This window comes from Nanorana parkeri, unplaced genomic scaffold, assembly GCF_000935625.1.
Source record: "Nanorana parkeri isolate BGI_ZX_2015 unplaced genomic scaffold, ASM93562v1 scaffold1771, whole genome shotgun sequence".
NCBI classification, from domain to species: domain Eukaryota; kingdom Metazoa; phylum Chordata; class Amphibia; order Anura; family Dicroglossidae; genus Nanorana; species Nanorana parkeri.
The window spans coordinates 189429-209208 of NW_017308039.1; the positions used below are offsets into that span (position 1 = coordinate 189429).

At 39.8% G+C, this 19780-nt stretch overlaps 1 protein-coding gene across 1 annotated transcript in view; it reads left to right on the plus strand.

Moving 5' to 3' along the window:
* The window catches only part of LOC108799617 (zinc finger protein 208-like), a 65847-nt gene extending 54581 nt beyond the window's left edge, over nt 1-11266 (plus strand). Inside the window, exons 6-7 of the mRNA XM_018571509.1 lie at nt 5247-6422; nt 10562-11266. Of these exons, the coding sequence (XP_018427011.1) occupies nt 5247-6422; nt 10562-11266 (1881 nt within the window). The remainder of the gene's footprint in view (nt 1-5246; nt 6423-10561) is intronic.
* Nucleotides 11267-19780: the final 8514 nt, after the last annotated feature.

A 19780-nucleotide genomic window follows, 5' to 3' on the forward strand; every position in this document is an offset into this window, starting at 1 on the left:
AAACCAGCTACATACTTTCAGGTGAGGGTCAGGTAGGTATGTTAAAAAAGAGTGCATATTCATGGGCTTAATGGATTGTAGATCTCTCTAGCCCTGTTGCCAGTGCTGCTCCTCAGAGAAAGAGTGGTGAACTGCTCCATTTGGTATGAAGTGTCCTCTTCAAGTAATGATACAGCTGCTATGCATTCAAAACCCACTGTCAGAGCCCTATTTCCTGAATAAGCTATCACAACTGACCCAGGGGAAAACTTGGCGTCACAAGGACTGTCCAACCTTTTGAGCAGTGTTCGGTTTGTGATCGTCCAGCAGGATGCTGTACCAAGTTTAGATACAGATACAGCAGATACAGAGGCAGAGAGGGCGGAGATCTGAACCCTTTTAAACAGACTGTGAAGTACTCTGTTTGTGAGCTATCAGTTACTAGCCCAGTCAAGCAGTACATCCACCTCAAGTCCTTCTGTAGCCCAAAGGCTAGCCCAGTCGATTTACAGAGTCTTTGCCAGTGTACATCTTATGTGATAATTTACCATCAAGGATTCCCTTGCTGTGGGCCTTTTATTAATCCCCTAGTCAGGCAGTTAAGGAGGCCATATGTTGGGTGGAGTACCTACCCATTCAAAGATGAGGTTCGTTGTTTGAGCTTAACTTCTATGATCAATGCAATAGTCACCTGATTGGTTAGGCATGTGACATTACATACGGATGATACAGAATCCCATAAGGGCACCCTATATGGATTCAATGGAAGTTTAAACCTTCTCTGAAGCACCTGTGGGACATTAAGGGCTTTTACCTCATTAGTCTAGGCAATCCATGTTTGGGCAGAGAACACGGAAGCAAAACTTTTGGCTGACAAAGAGGTCTCAGTAGTTCTGTAATATCTGACTGAAAAGACATCAGCCAATGACTTTATTGGTGATGCTGCTATAGATATGTTGTGTTGCTCATCTAGGTCCATAGTATAATCAGTAACGGCCAGTAGAACTATGTGGCTTAAGCCATGGACTGCAGAGTTTAGTGCAAAACTCCTTTTATTGGTTTCTCCAGGTTAAGCAACAAGCTACACACAACAATATCTAAAGTCACAAGGGCAAGCAGGATTCATTCTTTATAACAGAAGACCCATTGCCATCACCAACAAATGGGCAGGAGGCAAGGAAATATTTAGAGATGTAAAAGACTACAGAAGGGATGGAGGAGTTCACAATCATCCTTTCTTTATCTGACCAAAATCAAGGTTACTCTGTACAGAAAACACAAAAGCACTTTGAGGGTTCCTCTGTCCAAACTTGCCCAGCAGGTGCCAGGTTGAGTGAGTTTGCGCAAGTTTTGGCAAATCTTGTTCAGGATTCATGGATCCTATTAAAAGTTCAAAACGGACATTGTTGGGATTTTCTTATCATCTTTCAATTTCTTTCTCACCAGGGTTCCTATGCACATATATCCAAATGTTGTCACGTAATCTTTCCGATCCATTAAGATTTTAAGGTTCTATTTTTCTTAGTGGGAAAAAAAAAGAGACTTAAGACCAGTCTTGGATCTGAAAGCTATACACATAAGGATCAGGATCCAGATAATGCATATGGAATCGCTGTGGTCAATCACTAAAGTCATCAAACAAGGCAATGGGGAATTTTTATCTAGCAGATGCACATTCCCATACACCCACACTTCCACAAACATCCAGCTTGTCATTCTAGAGCTCCGCTTTCAGATTTCTTTGCCTGCCATTTTGGCTCTCCACATTCCTTGGACATTCCCCAAATATTAGTCCCAGTCATTGCCATCTTCCGTGAGCAAGGCTTTCAAGTATTCTATCAACATGCTGCTGATAGTTTGGCATGCCCACACTCTGGCAGTCCACTGGAACATCTTAGTTCAGGCTCTGATACAATTGTAATGCGCCACCAATAGGAGAAAAAAAAGCCAAGTCATTCCAACACAAAAGATGACTTTTTCAGAGAAACTCTGCAGAACTTCCAAGAAAATAGTGGTCTTAACGTCTCGTTAGAAGCAGGTCAAGTCTCTGTCCTACTCATTGGGGTCCCATTGTCTCAAGCTGACAGAAACAATTCCAATGGTGAAATAGGTTTATTGGAGGCTGAATGTCTTTCAACAGGATTCTTAAGATAACAGAGAAGACATTCCCTGTGCCACAGGATCAGGGTGACCCCAAATATGAGAACATCTCTTTTGTTGTGGCTAAGGTTGGTGAGCCTTTTTCAACTTTCCGCAACTGTGTCCCTATCCATTGATATTGTTAACAATGGATTCTTCTGTGCTCAGTTTTGGTAATCACCTTAACAACCTCTTAGTTCAAGGTCAGTGACAGACCATTGGAGAAAGAAGTGTCCTGTGTCTGAGAGCTCAGAGAGCCTTTCAGGTCCTGAAAGTGTTTTCATAACAGATCCAGGGAGCTTTGGTAATGATTCAAATGGACAACAGAATCTATTTTTTAATAGATTCAATGTCAAAGGAGAGGAAGGAGATGCTCGCTGCTGATGGAGGTACATACAATCATAAATTCAGTGCAGAGAAAATTGGTGCGCATCCTATGTTTCAACTCCCCAGAATTTCCAGGTAGATGCTGTAAGCCACGTAGCCCTGGACAACAATTAATGGTTTCTTATCCAGCAAGTGTTTCAGTGGATCATCAGCAAGTGGGGATATCTGGATCTTAACCTGATGGCAACCCCCAAGAGCAGGAAGTGCAAATGCTTCAGGTAGATGAACAGTTGCTGGAGTCTGCACTGTCATTGTGAACTTGTACTAGACAGGAAGTTCCGGGAAACTGAGCTGAGAGACTTTGAAGCAGCTGTTCAAAAACATGATGATTGTAAGTGTTTGGGCAAAAATGTAAAGCAATGCTTTGCTGGGCAATGTATATTTTTTTGATCTGGATTCATTATTGAAAAATGTTTGAGAATGTAATACTACTTTAAACCTACTTTAGGAAGACCAATATACTCCTGAGGTTTTTTTTTGTTTAGTTTTTTTCCAATTCAGCAGCTCCTTTTCACTGTGAGAAATGTATTAGCCTACGGGAGGTTGTCTTCCATCCACCTACTTTGGATGATTGGTATAGTCATGTTAACCATTTATTGCTTGAAGAAAAATTGGTGTATCATCATAGGGGGTTGTCCACTGAAATGTTCAAAATTGTGGGACCCATAATTGTCTGTGCTTGGCTTAGCCCCGCCTATTCTGATTTTACAACACTTACTTGATTAGAATGTCCCATGGGTATGTTGTTTGTCTTTCTTTAACCTTATTATACATTTTTCATGGCTGCCATGCTTTTCTTCTCCAGTGATGCGGGTGTTGTAGGGTGCACTAAGGGTGGTGGGCAGGGTAGTTTTTGCTGAGGGGTTTTATTTGTTTATTGTTTGTTTTCTTTTCTTCAGTTATTCTTGTTACTTTCCATTATCTTATGCAATGTTGATTGGTCTTACCCCCTTTTTTTTAGAGTGTCTTGGTTGTTGACAGTATTCTTCTCTAGTTCTCCTGTGCCCCATGTATTTGTATATCTGTGCATTATACATAATGCATGCTATTTTGCATTCATAATTATATATTTTCCCTTTAGTTTATTGTTACAAGAACAAACCACAACATGCCTGGCACTGGAATATATTTTTATTACTATGCACAGCTACTGTTTGAAGTACAAATATGCGTATCTGTAATACTCTGCGATGGTGTTGATGTACACAGCACCATTTTCTGTTGTGCTTGTCTAAAGTAGCTGTTTTTTCTTGTCCCTGTGTTTGTTGGAAACATTCAAAAACTCTTAATAAAAACACACTTGAATTAAAAACAAAACTAGATCATGCTGAAAAGGAAAGATTATGCTTATTATGCTTATAAAGATACAATGTCCACTCCCTGGTAATAGTCAAATTGACAAAGTTTTACAAACACAAATATATTTTACTTGATGAAACAAACGGGCTTAACATCTTCTGATCTGGTGAGTGCATTCCCTTGAGGGGATTTTTTCCTCATTTTTTCTTCGGTTCTTTTTGGATTTTCGTTGGACACATCACTTAATCGGAATACGCACTGGATCTTCACTGTGGAAGTGCCTTATATTTATGGATTTTTAAAGACTTTAAAAGATTTGGACTACTCACATACACACTTATAGATGTTTATTTATTTAATTAGTTACACATTGTTTGTTGTATCCACCATTTATTAATATAATTTACCCACACTTGACACATTTATTCATAATTCATCACAGGTTTATTAACAAAACATTGGCACCGTGAAAGTGCCTTATATCTATGAATTTTAAAGACCTTTAAAGACCTTAAAAGATTTGGACTACTCACATACACACTTATAGATGTTTATTTATTTAATTAGTTACACATTGTTTGTTGTATCCACCATCTATTAATATAATTTACCCACACTTGACACATATATTCATAATTTATCACAGGTTTATTAACAAAAATATTCATATTTTGTACATATTTTTATTCATCTCTGATCAAAACTAATGGATTAATATCCTTTATTCACATTGTATTTAAATTGATGATATTGACTTTTTGAGATACACTTTTTTGAATTTTCGAGTTATATTTTTCACATACTCTTCAATTGTATGCTTCAAACCTCGATCCCAACGTTTGATTTCTCATATATCCACTTATGAAGGACGGTTAGCGCTGTGCCTTTTAAAACACATCCTATCAGTGGCCGAGTGCCATATTCCAGCAGCTTCCTATACCCTTCTAGAACAACTAAATTATACATCATTTTTATCAATATTAACATTCAATAATTTTTATTAACAATAATATTTTAATAGTTTATCATTTTATAAAGATCTTAAGTTTTTAAAAATCATAAATAATTTTTTGGTTCTACAGTTATCCAATTAATATCCTCACTCTCTATTAGCGCAAGTTCTTGGAATTATTATATGGATATTTATTACATACAGTAAATCTGCTGTGAGCAGTGAGGAATTGGTTACATTTCTAAAGTCTCAAAACTCAGTCTGTTGTTAGTATTAAGATTGTGTGTAAACATTTATTTTTACTTTTCATATAGGTAATTAATGACCTGAATTAGCCATTCAACATCTACTGTGGAAACAATTCACAGCTAAACAGAGACACAAAATGAACAAAGGTAGAGAGAAGCTACACCAATGTTTCGTGTGCCAGAAGAGTTTTGCCTATAAGTCACAACTCCATATTCACATGAGTATTCACACCGGGGAGAAGCTATTTAAATGCTTAGAATGTCACAAGTGCTTCTCACAAAATTCTGGCCTTACTCAACACAAGAAGATTCACACCGGAGAGAAAGCATTTAGATGTTCAGAATGTGGCAAGTGCTTCTCACAAAGTTGTACTCTTTCTAAACACCAGAGGATTCATACAGGTTTGAAACCATTTACATGTCCAGAATGTGACAAATGCTTCTCACAAAATGTTCATCTTGAACAACACCTGAGGATCCACACAGGAGTGAAACCATTTAAATGTTCAGAATGTGACAAGAACTTCTCCGTAAGTTCTAGTCTCACTAAGCACCAGAGGATTCACACAGGAGAGAAACCATTTAAATGTCCAGAGTGTGACAAGTGCTTCTCTCAAAAGTCTTTTCTCACTGGACACCAGAAGACTCACACTGGAGAAAAACCATTTAAATGTTCAGAATGTGACAAGTGCTACTCTTCCAAGTTTTCACTTGTTGTACACCAGAAGACTCACACAGGAGAAAAGCCGTTTAAATGTTCAGAATGTGACAAGTGTTTCTCGCTATGTTCTCGTCTTGCTAATCACCGTAGGATTCACACAGGAGAGAAACCATTTAAATGTTCAGAATGTGGCAAAGGCTTCTCTCTTAAGTTTACACTGGCTGATCACCAGAAGACTCACACAGGAGAAAAGCCATTTGAATGTTCAGAATGTGGAAAGTGCTTCTCAAAAAGCTCTCATCTTACGAAACACCAGAAGACTCACACAGGAGAGAAACCATTTCAATGTTCAGAATGTGACAAGTGCTTCATACTAAGTTCTAGTCTTACTAGTCACCAGAGGATTCACACAGGAGAGAAACCATATAAATGTTCAGAATGCAACAAGTGCTTCTCAGAAAATTCTCTCCTTGCCCGGCACCACAAGAGTCACACAGGAGAGAAACCATATAAATGTTCAGAATGCAACAAGTGCTTCTCAGAAAATTCTCTCCTTGCCCGGCACCACAAGAGTCACACAGGAGAGAAACCATATAAATGTTCAGAATGTGACAAGTTCTTCTCAAAAAAGTATAATCTTGCTCAGCACCAGAAGATCCACACAGGAAAGAAACCGTTTATATGTTCAGAATGTGGCATGTGTTTCTTTTATAAGCTTACGCTTGCTGAACACCAGAAGATTCACACAGGGGGAAAAGCTATTTAAATGTTGGGAAGTGTTTCTCACACACTTTTTTTGTCTTTCTACAAACAAGATGACTCACACAGGACAGAAAACATTGAAGAGTACAAAATTTATAAAGTGCTTCTTACAAAGAGGAAACCTTACCGGACACCACAGATCTCACACAGGAGGGGATTCATGTGGAGAATGTGACAAGGAAAAGTCCAGCAACATGAAGTTACACACACTGGGGAGAAGCCAAACTAATGGATGTAACAAATGTGCTAAATGTAAATGAACTATGATCCAGCTTTAAACGCTTCACACAGGAGAGAAGCCGTATCAAAATGTAAGATGAGTTTTATAAAACTGCCCCAACTGACCTGCCGGGAGGTTCATAAGAGAGAGAGACATTGTGCAAAGGAAAGTATAACATAGAAGCCCGATCTCTGGAAAGACCATACAGGACTTAGTAAAAGGGATCAAAGATTGTCATGTTGTTGTCTTAATTAAAAACGATTCATTCTCATGCACACATGCAAACTTAAAGCATTGTGATGCCTTTTTCTTTTCACACATAGAATTGAGAATGCTGCACCCATGAACATGATTTGAATTGCTTGATGATGTTTTAGAGGATGGATAAATTGTAAATATGTACAAAAAAATAGTATAGTACAAATTATTCATACTTTAGTTTCCATCACTTTAACCTTAACCACTTGCTGACCGTGGTGTTTACACCCCCTTCCTGTCCAGGCCTTTTTTCAGTATTCAGCACTGCGTTACTTTGACTGACATTTTATTCCGTCATGCAACGCTGTACTGACATAAATTTTATACCATTTTTTTTTGGGACAGATAGAGCTTTCTTTTGGTGGTATTTAATCACCACTGGGGTTTTTATTTTTTACTATGTAACAAAAAAGTACTGAATATTTAAAAAAAAATGGTTTTCCCTTTATTTCAGGAAACCTTTTATTTTTACCCAATTTTTTTCTAAAATATAAAAGACTGGGTCACGTGGGTCACGTCGGGTAAATAGACACCAAACATGTCAAGCCTTAAAATTGCGCGTGCCCGCGAAATCGCAAAAAAACACCATAGCCAAAATTGGTCAGAGGCGGCGCTTTAAAAGATTTTACCGCTCATCAGTTTAGTGTTATCAGTGATTGATGGCCCTAAAATTATTGCTCCCATTGCAACGTTCGCGGCGATATGTAACACGTGCGGCATAATTGGAGCAATCGTCGTTTTTGCATGTAGGCGCATCAAACGCATTTTTGCACATCTATGTGGGGGACTTTAAAAAAATGTTGTGGGTTTTTTTTGTTTTGTATGTGTACATTTTTATTTATTTTGTGAGCAATTCTTTTTTTTTTTTTTTACACTTAACTTTTATTGTTATCACATAGGGTGCTAAGAAGTACCCAATGTGATAACAAATTACAGTGACAGGTCCCCTTTATGGAGACATCAGGGGTCTCTAAGACCCCTAATGTCACCTAGGGACCCCCAGAGAAGCTGATGAAGCACAGATATGCTTCATCAGCTTCTCTCCGGTTTCTGTACCGGAGAGTGACAGAGGAATGCGGAAGTGATGTAATATACATCACTTCCTGCATTCAGAGACCAGGATGAGAGCAGAGGGAGATCGGGTCCTGATCTCCCTCCGTTCTCAGTGCACAGAGCCACATCGCACCGGACCGGATGGACACCCGGGATCGCGGGGACGGCGGCGGGGATAGTGACGGTGACCAGAGGTAAGGAGGGGGGGCGCACCCTCACTTGTATCATACAAGCGATCGGGCATCTTTAAAGACGCCGGACCGCTTGTATGTAAACGTCCATTGTTGGTCGTTTAAAATCGAGGCGGTTTCCCGCTTGTGCGCCAGGGGGCGCGCGCGAGCTGGCGCGGGCATGAAGGACGTCTTAAGACGCCCACTCGCATTCCAGGAGACTTCCATCCGGCCGTCTTTCAACGATCGGCGGACGGAGGTGGTTAAATAATGATTTTTAGCCTAACTTAGATTTCTGATCTGTGTAATTTGACAAGGGCCAAAGAAGAACTACTTTTCCCAACCAGATTGCAAACTAAAAGGAAAATGTTGTGAGGAGTTACACTTTTAATTGTCAGTAACAACAGTGGTATTATAGATACAGGTGGAGCCGCTATATTCTTATATTTCTTGGATATTTTGGGAAGGTTGGATCTTTCCTAACCCTTGTGTGTTTAAAAATGTATTGTATTCTCCTTAAAGGAGAACTATGGGGTTAAGTCTTTTCCCCATGGTATAAATAAAAAGACCAATATGCACAGTAAAATCGTATGTAATAAGAACAGAAGGTGTGTGGCCACTGAGCAATATGCAGATATCGTTATAAGTTTCTTAAGTGATAGACATTTTTCATTCTTTTTAATTCTTCAGAATAAAATATACGTTTTTGAGATCGTATCGGGTGCATGTAATTCTGACATTTTGCAGGTTTATGTATACCTGTTGTCATGACTGAAATACATTGGCTGATGTATATTCAACAAATCAACCTGTAAAGAGGTGCAAGATTTTTTTCACACTTGGCACAAGTTTATATTATACAGGTACAATCACGGCCAAAAATATTGGCACTTTCTGTCAGATAATGCACCACTTCATGCAGAACATTGTTGCAATTACAAATGTTTAGGCATTCTCATGTTTACTTCTTTTGTTTGTATTGTATGACACAAAATTAACAGCTTTTTGACGAAACAAAATTACAGCTTTTTGGGTAAAGCCCGTCATTCTGCTGTTTTCAGAAAAAGAAATGAGGCCTATAAAGAAAAAAAATTCAGTCCCTACAGTCGCACATGGTGGAGGGTCACTGATGTTTTGGGGGTTGCTTTGCTGCTTCAGCCACTGGATGTCTTGACTGTGTGCATGGTATTATGAAATCTGAAGACTATCAAAGAATTCTGGGGTGCAGTGCAGGGCTCGGTGTCAGAAAGTTGGGTCTCCGTTGGAGGTCATGGGTCTTACAGCAAGACAATGACCCAAAGCACATGTCAAAAAGCACACAGAAATGGTTTCACACAAAGCGCTGGAGAGTACTGGACTGGCCAGCAATGAGTCCATATCTGAATCCCACAGAGCTCCTGTGGAGATAACTCAATACAGCAGTAGGGAAAAGGAATCCATCCAATCTGAGAGACCTGGAGCAGTTGGCGAAAGAAGAGTGGTCCAAAATTCCTGTAGAGACGTGTAAGAAACTAATAGGGATTTAGATATCAATATACATGTCATTTGTGACTGGTGAGTCTACACCAAATCAATGAGAGATATTTAGTGATAAGTGTTTACCGGCCTCAGAGATTTTCCAAGTTGTGTGATATGTATTTTTGATGGTCATAACTGTTGGTTGGTGATAGACATGGAGCTTGCCATTGCTGAGTGCTGGCTTTGATACTTTGAGTCAGTAACCTAGAGAAAATATACAGATTAGGACTTTCCTGACCATCCTACTCCTAAAAATATTGAAGCCAGAGGGTCAGCAAAATGTCCAGGCAACTGTTTTTTGTTTTCAGGAAAGGATTACTGTCTAGGTTACCATACTAAGCTTAACCATCACCCAAGCATCACACTGGGCAACAAAATTGCGTGCATGTGGCTATTTTTAAGAAGCCATATATATTTTATATAACTGTATTCAGAAAAAAAAAAAACAATGAGTTGTCTTTGGAAATGACCATAAAGTATCTGTTAACCATTTCCATTGATAATTAAATCAATGTGATGGTGAGTGAAAACAAAGGATAGTCACAGTGCACAATAATGGAAACATGCCTTTTGTTAGGTAAATTAAACCTATTGGCAAATCTAATATCACTTCATGTTGGTGATTTGTGGTGAATAGTATTTAAGGTGAGGCTGAGCTTAAAGGAATTGCAGACTGGTTTTCATTACATAAATCTGCTCTGGGTACTGAGGAAGTGGTTAAGTTGCAAAAATCTCATAACACAATATCTGACTTCAGTCTGTTGTTGATATTAAGATTCTGTGTAAACATGTCATGTTTATTTTTCATACAGGTAAATGAATGCACTGCTCAGTGGGACATTTAACATCTACTGTGGAAAACATTCACAGCTAAACAGATTTTCATTAAACAAGATGAGTAAAGTTGGAAAGAAGCCGTATCAGTGCCCCGAGTGCCAGAGAAGTTTTACTCATAAGTCACTACTTATTATTCACCTAAGGATTCACACAGGAGAGAAACCATTCAAATGTTCAGAATGTGACAAGTGCTTCACACAAAGTCATCATCTTACTCAACACCAGAAAATCCACACTGGAGAGAAACCATTTCAATGTTCAGAATGTGACCGGAGCTTCTTGTATATGCGTAGTCTTGATGCGCACCAGAAGACTCACACTGGAGAAAAGCCATTTAAATGTTCAGAATGTGACAAGTGCTTCTCACAAATATCTAATCTTACGAGTCACCAGAGGGTCCACACAGGAGAGAAACCCTTTAAATGTTCAGAATGTGGCAAGTGCTTCTCACATAAGCTCAGTCTTGTTACACACCAGAAGACTCATGTAGGAGAGAAGCCATTTAAATGTTCAGAATGTGGCAAATGCTTTTTACAGAGCGCTTACCTTACTCAACACCAGAAGATTCACACAGGATCGAAACCATTTACCTGTTCGGAATGTGACAAATGTTTTGCTCGAAAGGGACATCTTTTTCGACACCAGAGAATTCACGCAAGAGAAAAGCCATGTGGGGACTGCGCAAGTGTTTCTCAAAGGAGCCGAATCTTAAGCAACATGAAGTTACACACGCTGGGGAGAATCCATATTCACCAATGTGATAAATATTTGAAATGTGAATAAACTCGGATCCAGCTTTTAAAGCTTCACACAGAAGAGAATATCTTGACCATATCAAAATCAGCAATGTACTGAGTGTTTAAAGTGTATTTCCACTTTTGCAGCCAAATTGTGATAACACCTACTTTTATATTTGTTACATGTTCCCAATCACATAGCATATCTTTAAAAGAAATAAAAGAAATAAAAAATAACATCTCACCTTTTTTTTAGATGTTCTTTGTGCTAACTCCAAGACATAAAAAATATGCTTAGTTCTCAATGTCTGTGGTGTGTTTTGTTTTAAATAATGAACCCCGTCTACTGTGCTGGCAAATTTCATTATCACTTGTAAACTAGATGATCAGGACTGTCTGTCCTAACAAAGGGTTACAATCCTGAAGACATTGAATGTTAATGTTCAGCATCCTCCTTTTAGGACAGAGTTTCTTGTTACTAAAACTTGCAGAGGAGCTTGCAAGGACCTGCAACTCAAACACATCTAAAAGTTAAGAATATTCTCAGATCTGCTATGTAAAAAGGAACACACAGCAAACATATAGTAGGGGGTTTCTCAAGTTTGACTTCAAAGTGGAAATACACTTTAAAACCTGCCTGAAAGAGAGACTATCCAAAGGAGACTATAATAGACAACCAACGATCCCTGGAAAGGCCAAACAGGACATATTCTAGGGCTCATATTCTCAAAGATCTCATTTACTTCATATTGTATTAAAAGCATTTCATTCTCGTCAAGGAGTAAACAGGTACAGGAGCTGAAATGGTTAATATACTGTTTTTTATTTTACACATATATAATTGAGAGTATTGTAGTCATGAAAATAATGTGAATTGCTCAAAGTTTTTTACAGGATGCCTAAATTGCAAATATGAAAAAAATTATACATTTTGTAGATGTATTCAAATGTGTGCAAAATAAAATGTGTAAATGTAGAAATCATTGAAGCTTTGGTTTTCATCAGTTCAGTCATAAAAATATTCAACGTGCATTTCCATTTTTGCAGCCAAATTGGGATAAAACTTACTTTTATATTTAATACTTGTTTTTCTTTCATAGATAGCGTAACATTTTATGAAGTTCTATATGGCTGTCTATAATACGACATAGCAGCATGGTGTGGATACACCAGATTTTTGGCTTCTCATAACTAAGATTGTATGTGAACTTGTTGTTTTTCAAGCAGAAGTCTGATAGGTATGGAATTGGCAAGGTGGTTTATATCTTATAGGTGTAAATTACAGTCATTTTTTTATTTTGAAAACATGACCAACAGAACTAATTCTGACAGAGTCTTGATAGAAGACAAGATGGAAGAGTGGCCATGCTACATGGTAACAAGGCTGCAGTCTTGGGGCCCATACACACAGGATCCATTGTGTCGTGATCAGTTTTTCAACGGAAGGATACCAAAAATAAATAGCTGTGAATTGGGTTAGTTTTTGAATTGCTCCATTCCGTTGCATTATGTCAATCAGAATCTCATCACTAATCTGATTTTCTATATTCCTCTGTGTTCAAGATTTGGGTCCTGCCTATGCCATTTATGTGCATATTCACCCAGGAAATTTTTATTATTTCATAATGCACTGCATGGCCTAGAACTAAGGTCATAAGATTGAATCCGGGTACACACGGTATGAATTTTTTCCGGTCCCTGATGAACCGGCTGAAATTCATACAGTGGGTGCTGCTGTCAGTATCCGTCCATCCGGCATTCCTTGAAAGAGCCAGTTGGAAAGCCCTTGGCCGATAAATCGCCAGCGACTATATCAATTAAATCACGAGCTACAAACTGCTGTTAATCACTGGCAATAGCAATGATTGCAGATAAGATACCTTATTGTTGTATGTAAGGCACATCAATAATTAGTTCAGCATCCACTCCAAGTCGCAATATACATTATAAAATAATAAACACATACAACCAAATCAACTCTAATATATCACAGAGCAAAAAAATGTTTTGCACTACAATATACAGAAATGTATTGCACCGCCTCATATCAGCCTTTAGCAAATAAATATAAAAGTCATGGATTTACCAGCCTTGCTACAGCACATGAAGAGGAACTGTTTCTTAATTTATGAATCAGAGTGTGAAACATTCTTAACCTACCTGAGGGGAGCGTAACAAAAAGGGGGTACCCATGAGGTATACACTAGTCTTGGGCTCGATGTTCGAGTCGACCGATAAACTATGGAATGAAGATGAGGAGAGGGGGACGTCCTTGTAGTCAAAATCAGGAGAGCAGTCTAGGATTGCAATGCTGCTCCTCCACAGTATAGTGAGGGAGCATTGTCACCCTAGGACAGGATGTGTAACACTGCAAGGATCACCAGGTGAAAATAAAATAAAAAATAAGCAAGAAAAGGAAAAACTAATGCAGTCACCACATCTGAGGACTGGTAAGCTGCAATATATTATATGTTTTGGGAGATACAGATCCTATCATGCATCTGCCTCTTGGGAGTCATGCATCTTTAACCACTTGATGTCTGGGGTGTTACACCCCCTTCCTGGCCAGGCCATTTTTCAGTATTCAGCGCTGCGGTACTTTGACTGACATTTATTCCGTCATGCAACGCTGTACTGAAATGAATTTTATACCCTTTTTTGGGGACCGCTTTCTTTTGGTGGTATTTAATCACCACTGGGGTTTTTATTTTTTTATATATTAAGGAAAAATTACAGAAAATTTTAAAAAAAACTGTTTCCCCTAATATTAAATTCTAAAACATTTATTATTACCCAATTTTTTGGTAAAATATAAAAGACGCGGTCACGTCAGGTAAAAAGACACCGAACATGTCAAGCCTTAAATTTGCTCATTACCCAAAATTGGCCATATGCGACGCTTTAAAAGCTGTTACCGCTCATCAGTTTAGTGTTATCAGTGATTGATGGCCCTAAAATGATTGCTCTCACTTCGACGTTCGCAGCGATATGTAACGTGTAGCGCAATTGTCGTTTTTGCGCGCTGGTGCACCGGATTCACATTCAGAATGAAGCCGGCCATACACTTGATGATATTTTTCAAATGAATGTTCGTATGAAAATCTACCAATCATTTGATAATGCCATTAGAAACTTGATGTATGTCATTCGAAATTTTGTTCCATTCAATTTTGGAATTGAATGGAATTTCCCGAAGGAAAAGCCCACTCATGTTAGTGGTCTCTCCCCTGTGTGAGTCTTCAGGTGTGCAGAAAGACTGGACTTGTAAGGGAAGCATTTGTCACATTCTGGACACCTATAGGGCTTTTCTCCTGTGTGGGTTCTGATGTGAACAATCAGAGATTCCCTATGAGTAAAAACCTGTCCACATTCAGAGCAAGAATACGGCTTCTCTCCTGTGTGAATCCTCTTGTGTTTGGTTAAATGAGTACTAAGTGAGAAGCACTTGCCACATTCTGAACATCTGAATGGCTTCTCTCCGGTGTGAGTCTTCAGGTGACAAGTAAGCGAAGCCTCCCATAGAAAAACTTGTTCACATTCAGTGCAAGAACATAACGTTTCTTTGTGAATTGTGTGAATCTTTAGGTGTGAAGCAAGAGTGGACTTGGAGGAGAAGCACTTGCCACATTCGGAACTTCTAAATGGCTTCTCGCCTTTGTGAATTCTCTGATGATAGATTAAGGAATTCCTCCATGAAAAAACTTGTTGACATTCAGATCAAGAAAATGTCTTCTCTCCCGTGTGAATATATCGATGTTCAGTCAGATGTGACCTGTTTGAGAAGCACTTGTCACAAACCGAACATCTATAGGGCTTCTCACCAGTGTGTGTCCTCTGGTGAATAATAAGTGACGACTTCCGTGAATAAGCTTTTTCACAAAGAGAGCAAGAAAATATCTTGTGTGTGAATGTTTTGGTGTTGAGTACTGGGGTGGTTTTGTGAGAAGTATTTGTCACATTCTAAATTTTTGAAGGAATTTTCTCCAGTGTGAGTCCTCTGATGATCGCTGACATTTGAAATGCCAGTAAAATTTCCCGGGCACTCAAAGCTCCGGGCTCCTTGATTCATCACGAGTTAATGAAAATCTGAGAACTGTAAAATATTTCCACATCAAATCCTAAAGGTTGTTCAGGTCTTGTATTTACCTGCAGAGAAAAAAAATGTTTACTTGGAATCTTTCTGTTTTTGGAGTTAAAGCATATGTACACCCAAAACCAAAAAGTTAACACATTGCAGCTTACCAGTCCTTAGATGTGGTGGCTGCATTCATTTCCTTGTTCAGGCCTTTTACCCTTTATTTTCACCTGGCGGTCCTGCCAGCAACACACTTTGAAGGGAATTCATCAAAACTGGAGCAGACAAAATCTGGAGCAGCTGTGCATGGCAACCAATCAGCTTCTCTCTTTCATTTTCAAATCTTAACAGAACAAACTGAAGGTTGGTTGCCATGCACAGCTGCACCAGATTTTGTCTGCTCCAGTTTCGATAAATTCCCCTCTTTGTGTTGTAGGGTGTCAACACTCATTCATGTACTGTATCTATGGTGGAGCAGCATTGACACCCCTGGCTGCTCTCCTAGTTTGGACTTTAATCACCTGCCCCTCTCTCCTCCATCTCCAATTTATAATGGGAAAGTGTTTTGTAGTTCACTGAAGATAGCTGGAAAAGATTTCAGTTCAGTGCACAGGAAGTTATAGGGATGCTGCAATGTTGGCAAGATCAATAGGTATTTTACTGTACTTGCAGAAAATGTACTTGGCCAAAAAATAAAACAGATGCAGCCACCACATCTATGGACTAGCGAACTGCAATATATGAAATGTATGTTCTTGGCTTTAGATATCCTTTTAATATTTCCAAGTGTGCCCCTAAGGTTTGTCAAATCTCACTTCTGTACTACAACTCCAAATACCCCCGTCCTCAACAACCAACGACTCCAAAAACGTTTCCCTTGATGTCCATTAACTCCCTGATAAATGCCACTGCCCAGTTAATACCCTTCACCACCTCAATCAAATTCACTCCTGATCCCCCCTTCAAGCTCTAATCACTAAACTACGAGCTCACCTCTGGCCCAAACGCCACCCTCTGCATCCCTCTCACTACACTGCTCACCTCTGCACCCGCTGCCACAGGGAGTGCAGCAGTGTAGGAAGAGGGATGCAGTGGGTACAAAACTGAGCAGAGTAGGAACAGATTTGCAGGGGATACATAGGTAAGCACTTTAGGAAGAGGGATGCAGGGGTTGCGAAGGTAAGCATAGTAGGAACAGGGTTGCAGTGAGGCCAGGAGGTGAGCACTGTGGGAAGAGGGAATCATGAGGTGAAAAGGTGAGCAGAACAGGAACAGGGATGCAGAGGGTGCTGAGAGGAGCAGTGTAGGAAGAGGAGTGCAGGGGAAACAGGAGAGAGCAGTGAAGGAAGGGAGGTGCAGGGGGCAGAGGCAAGCACTGTAGGAAGCGGCATTCAGTGGGTGCAGAGGCGAGCAGTGTAGGTTCAATGTAGATAGTCAGGGGGGCCCTTTCCTGTAGGGTATATGGGACCCCAAGATTTCTAATGGTGGCCATGTATAAGCTTACATTTTTAGTGACAGGATGGAGGAGATCAGCGGGCATTCCCCGGCCCTCCACCAAAAACAAAGGGGCGGGATGCTTGTGCTGATGTAATTGACCTTTTATGGTCATGTAGCCATGTAACATCAACCATGAGACTGCACTCTACCCCTTTGCTTATGTCACGCTGTGGATTTCCCCACCTGCAGCTGATCGGGCATCACGGAAAGCACTTCTCTTGCTGTTCAGGAGGAGCTCAAGTTTGTACCGAACCCAGTGTGAACCTGAGCTCTTCTTGAACAGGAAGGGAAGTGCCTTCCATGATGCCAGATCAGCTGCAGGTGGGGAAATCCCTACCCACTCCAAACTCACTCCGGTGATGGACTACAGTCTCATGTTTAGTTTCCTAATTTGTATTGAGATTGTAGTCCATCACAGGAGCGAGCTTGGAGCGGTGACTACTTTACAACACACACAGGGGCCATGGGGAACAAAGCCCCCCTCTAGAAGGAAGGACAGTGTCCACCAATTCAGAGATGATTTGAGGGTCTACAGCCGCGTGATACACAAATAAGATACATTGTTGTTATTAGTTAAGGGACTTGAATATATTTTTAAGATTTAAAGTGACATTAAAGTCAAAACATTTTTTCCCTCCCCCCAATGTTAATGAAAGCACTTACCTTAAATGATGTTTCTTAATCCGATCTTCTTATTTTCTGTCCTATTCATCTGTCCCTCTAGCGCTGCTCTGGCTCTCCGATTCAGCACTGACTCCTCTGTCCTTGCTGGCACTTCCTGTCCCACGGTGTCTGCATGCGGTTGCACGCGTCCATATACTTACCTTGTGTCTCTCCCCGTGTCCCAGCCGAAAATGTCAACTGCGAATGCCCCAAGATGCTTTGCGGCCGCCCAGGAATTTTCACATTTTCGGATGGGAGCGAGCCGGGAAGACACAGGTAAGTTTAAGGGGCTTTTGAAGCTGCATTTTTTTTATTTTTTACACTTTTTGCATGTATCTACTGCCACTTTAAAATACATGTAAAGATACAAAACAAGCAACCGGAAAGTATCTGAACCCAAGAAAAAAATAAAACCTTTTGTTGCTCTTCAGTAACGTCCTGAGCTCTCAACTGAAAACAATGTTTTCAGCTCTCCCGGCTCTCTTGCGATCACCCCCTCCCCTATGTAATAAAGATAAGGAGAGGGGGAAGGGGTTTCTATATAATCAGGAGAGAAGTCTTCGCTGCAATATGGAACCTTCTTGATTTTAAGCTAAAGCTGGATATACACAGTTCTATTTTTTTTTCGTTCAACCCGCGGGCTGAAAGAACGAAATAGAACAGATTCTTCTATCAATGCCATTGGATTTTGATGGATGAATCCCCTGCTGTTTCCTTTGTACTTTGATAGCGGTCAGAAGACCAGAACAAAGCTTGTGGCTAATTGACTATCTCTTCGTTCGGCCGAGAAATTTCCAACCAGCTTCTTCGATAAGTTGATTTAGGGGTACTGGGCAGAAGGGTGCCGACAGTAGCACGCATGCAGCAAATTTTAGCCGGTTCATCAATCCTCAGCCGAAATTCAAAGCTGCTCCTCAACAGATACAGTATAGTGAGTTGTCACCCTGGTTCAGAAAGCGTGCTACAAGTGGGATCACCAGGATGAAATGAAGGGACAATCTAAAACAAAATAAGCCACCACATCTAAGGACTGGTATGCTACAATATTTTACAATATTTACACTTTTTAGGAAGTTGGAATCCCATTAGGCTTTGTGGGGTTGTAGGTAGCTACTTCTTCAGAGGTTGCCACCAGTGGTTGAACAGTTTAAATCCTGTAGCTTGTAAGAGAAAATACATTAAAGCGGATCTTTAAAATAACAACAAACACACCTTTAGAAAAGTTCAGTAATGACAATCTACAAACACATACTTCTAGATTATTGCTGGCTTTGTATTCTTTCCATACCTTGCTTCTCTTTTCCTACCCATTCTTCTGACAGTGGTCATGTTTACCAAGGGCAGATTACTAGCTCTCCTTTTACCTTCTGGATTTCTGGCACATGTGACCATGCACATCATCTCAGAGGAGGAAAATGCCTTTCCCTGAGATCTTCTGAGATTACAGATGAGATTTCCCAGCAATGCTCTGCTGATGACAAGGCAATCCCAGTGTGCATTGCGTTGGCAAACAGAAGTCATTTTGCCTTTTCAAAGCAGGAAGTGAATGCTCTGCAAGTGTAAGTATTTCAAAATCACAGCATTTTACACCTGACATGTCTGTGTTATTATGAATCATCATACATAGAGGGATGCATTGGTAGAACATGATTTTTGAGTGTAAAGGTCCACTTTAACCAGTATATGTCCTTTGTATAAATCATGTGTCATATAGGTGTCATATTCAGAACATGTCCATAATAGAAGTCACCAGCACTCGATATGTGCAAGAAGCAAGGTCACTATGTCGCCCAGAAGAAGGGACCCTGTGTGGCCCTGAAACGTTGGCTGTTTGACGCATGTGACGATTTAATAAAAAGTGCTTTACTTCTTGCACATATCGAGTGCTGGTGACTTCTATTATGGACTGCATCTGACACGGCGCCATAGGTGTTGTTACTTCAAGCACCAACTTCTCATCCAAGGTCTGTACGCTGTATGGAGTGTAGGTGATTTCGTATTATTGATATTCAGAACATGCACATCAAATTTTTATTGTTCCAGAAATATAATTCTCCATAAAGCATAATTCTCCATAAAACATATGACTGATTTAACATAATGGCCTCTAAGCCATATTTACTATGATTTTCCTATGAGCAAAGGTCTCAATGTTTTCAATATTTTCTGCAAAATAAAAAAATGTACATGGAAATATACCAATCAGTCATAACAGTATGACCAATGAGAGGTGAAGTGAATAACACTGATTATCTGCTTACAATGGCACCTGGAAGTGGGGGGGGGGGGGATATATTACAATGGCACCTAGAACTTGGGGGGCAT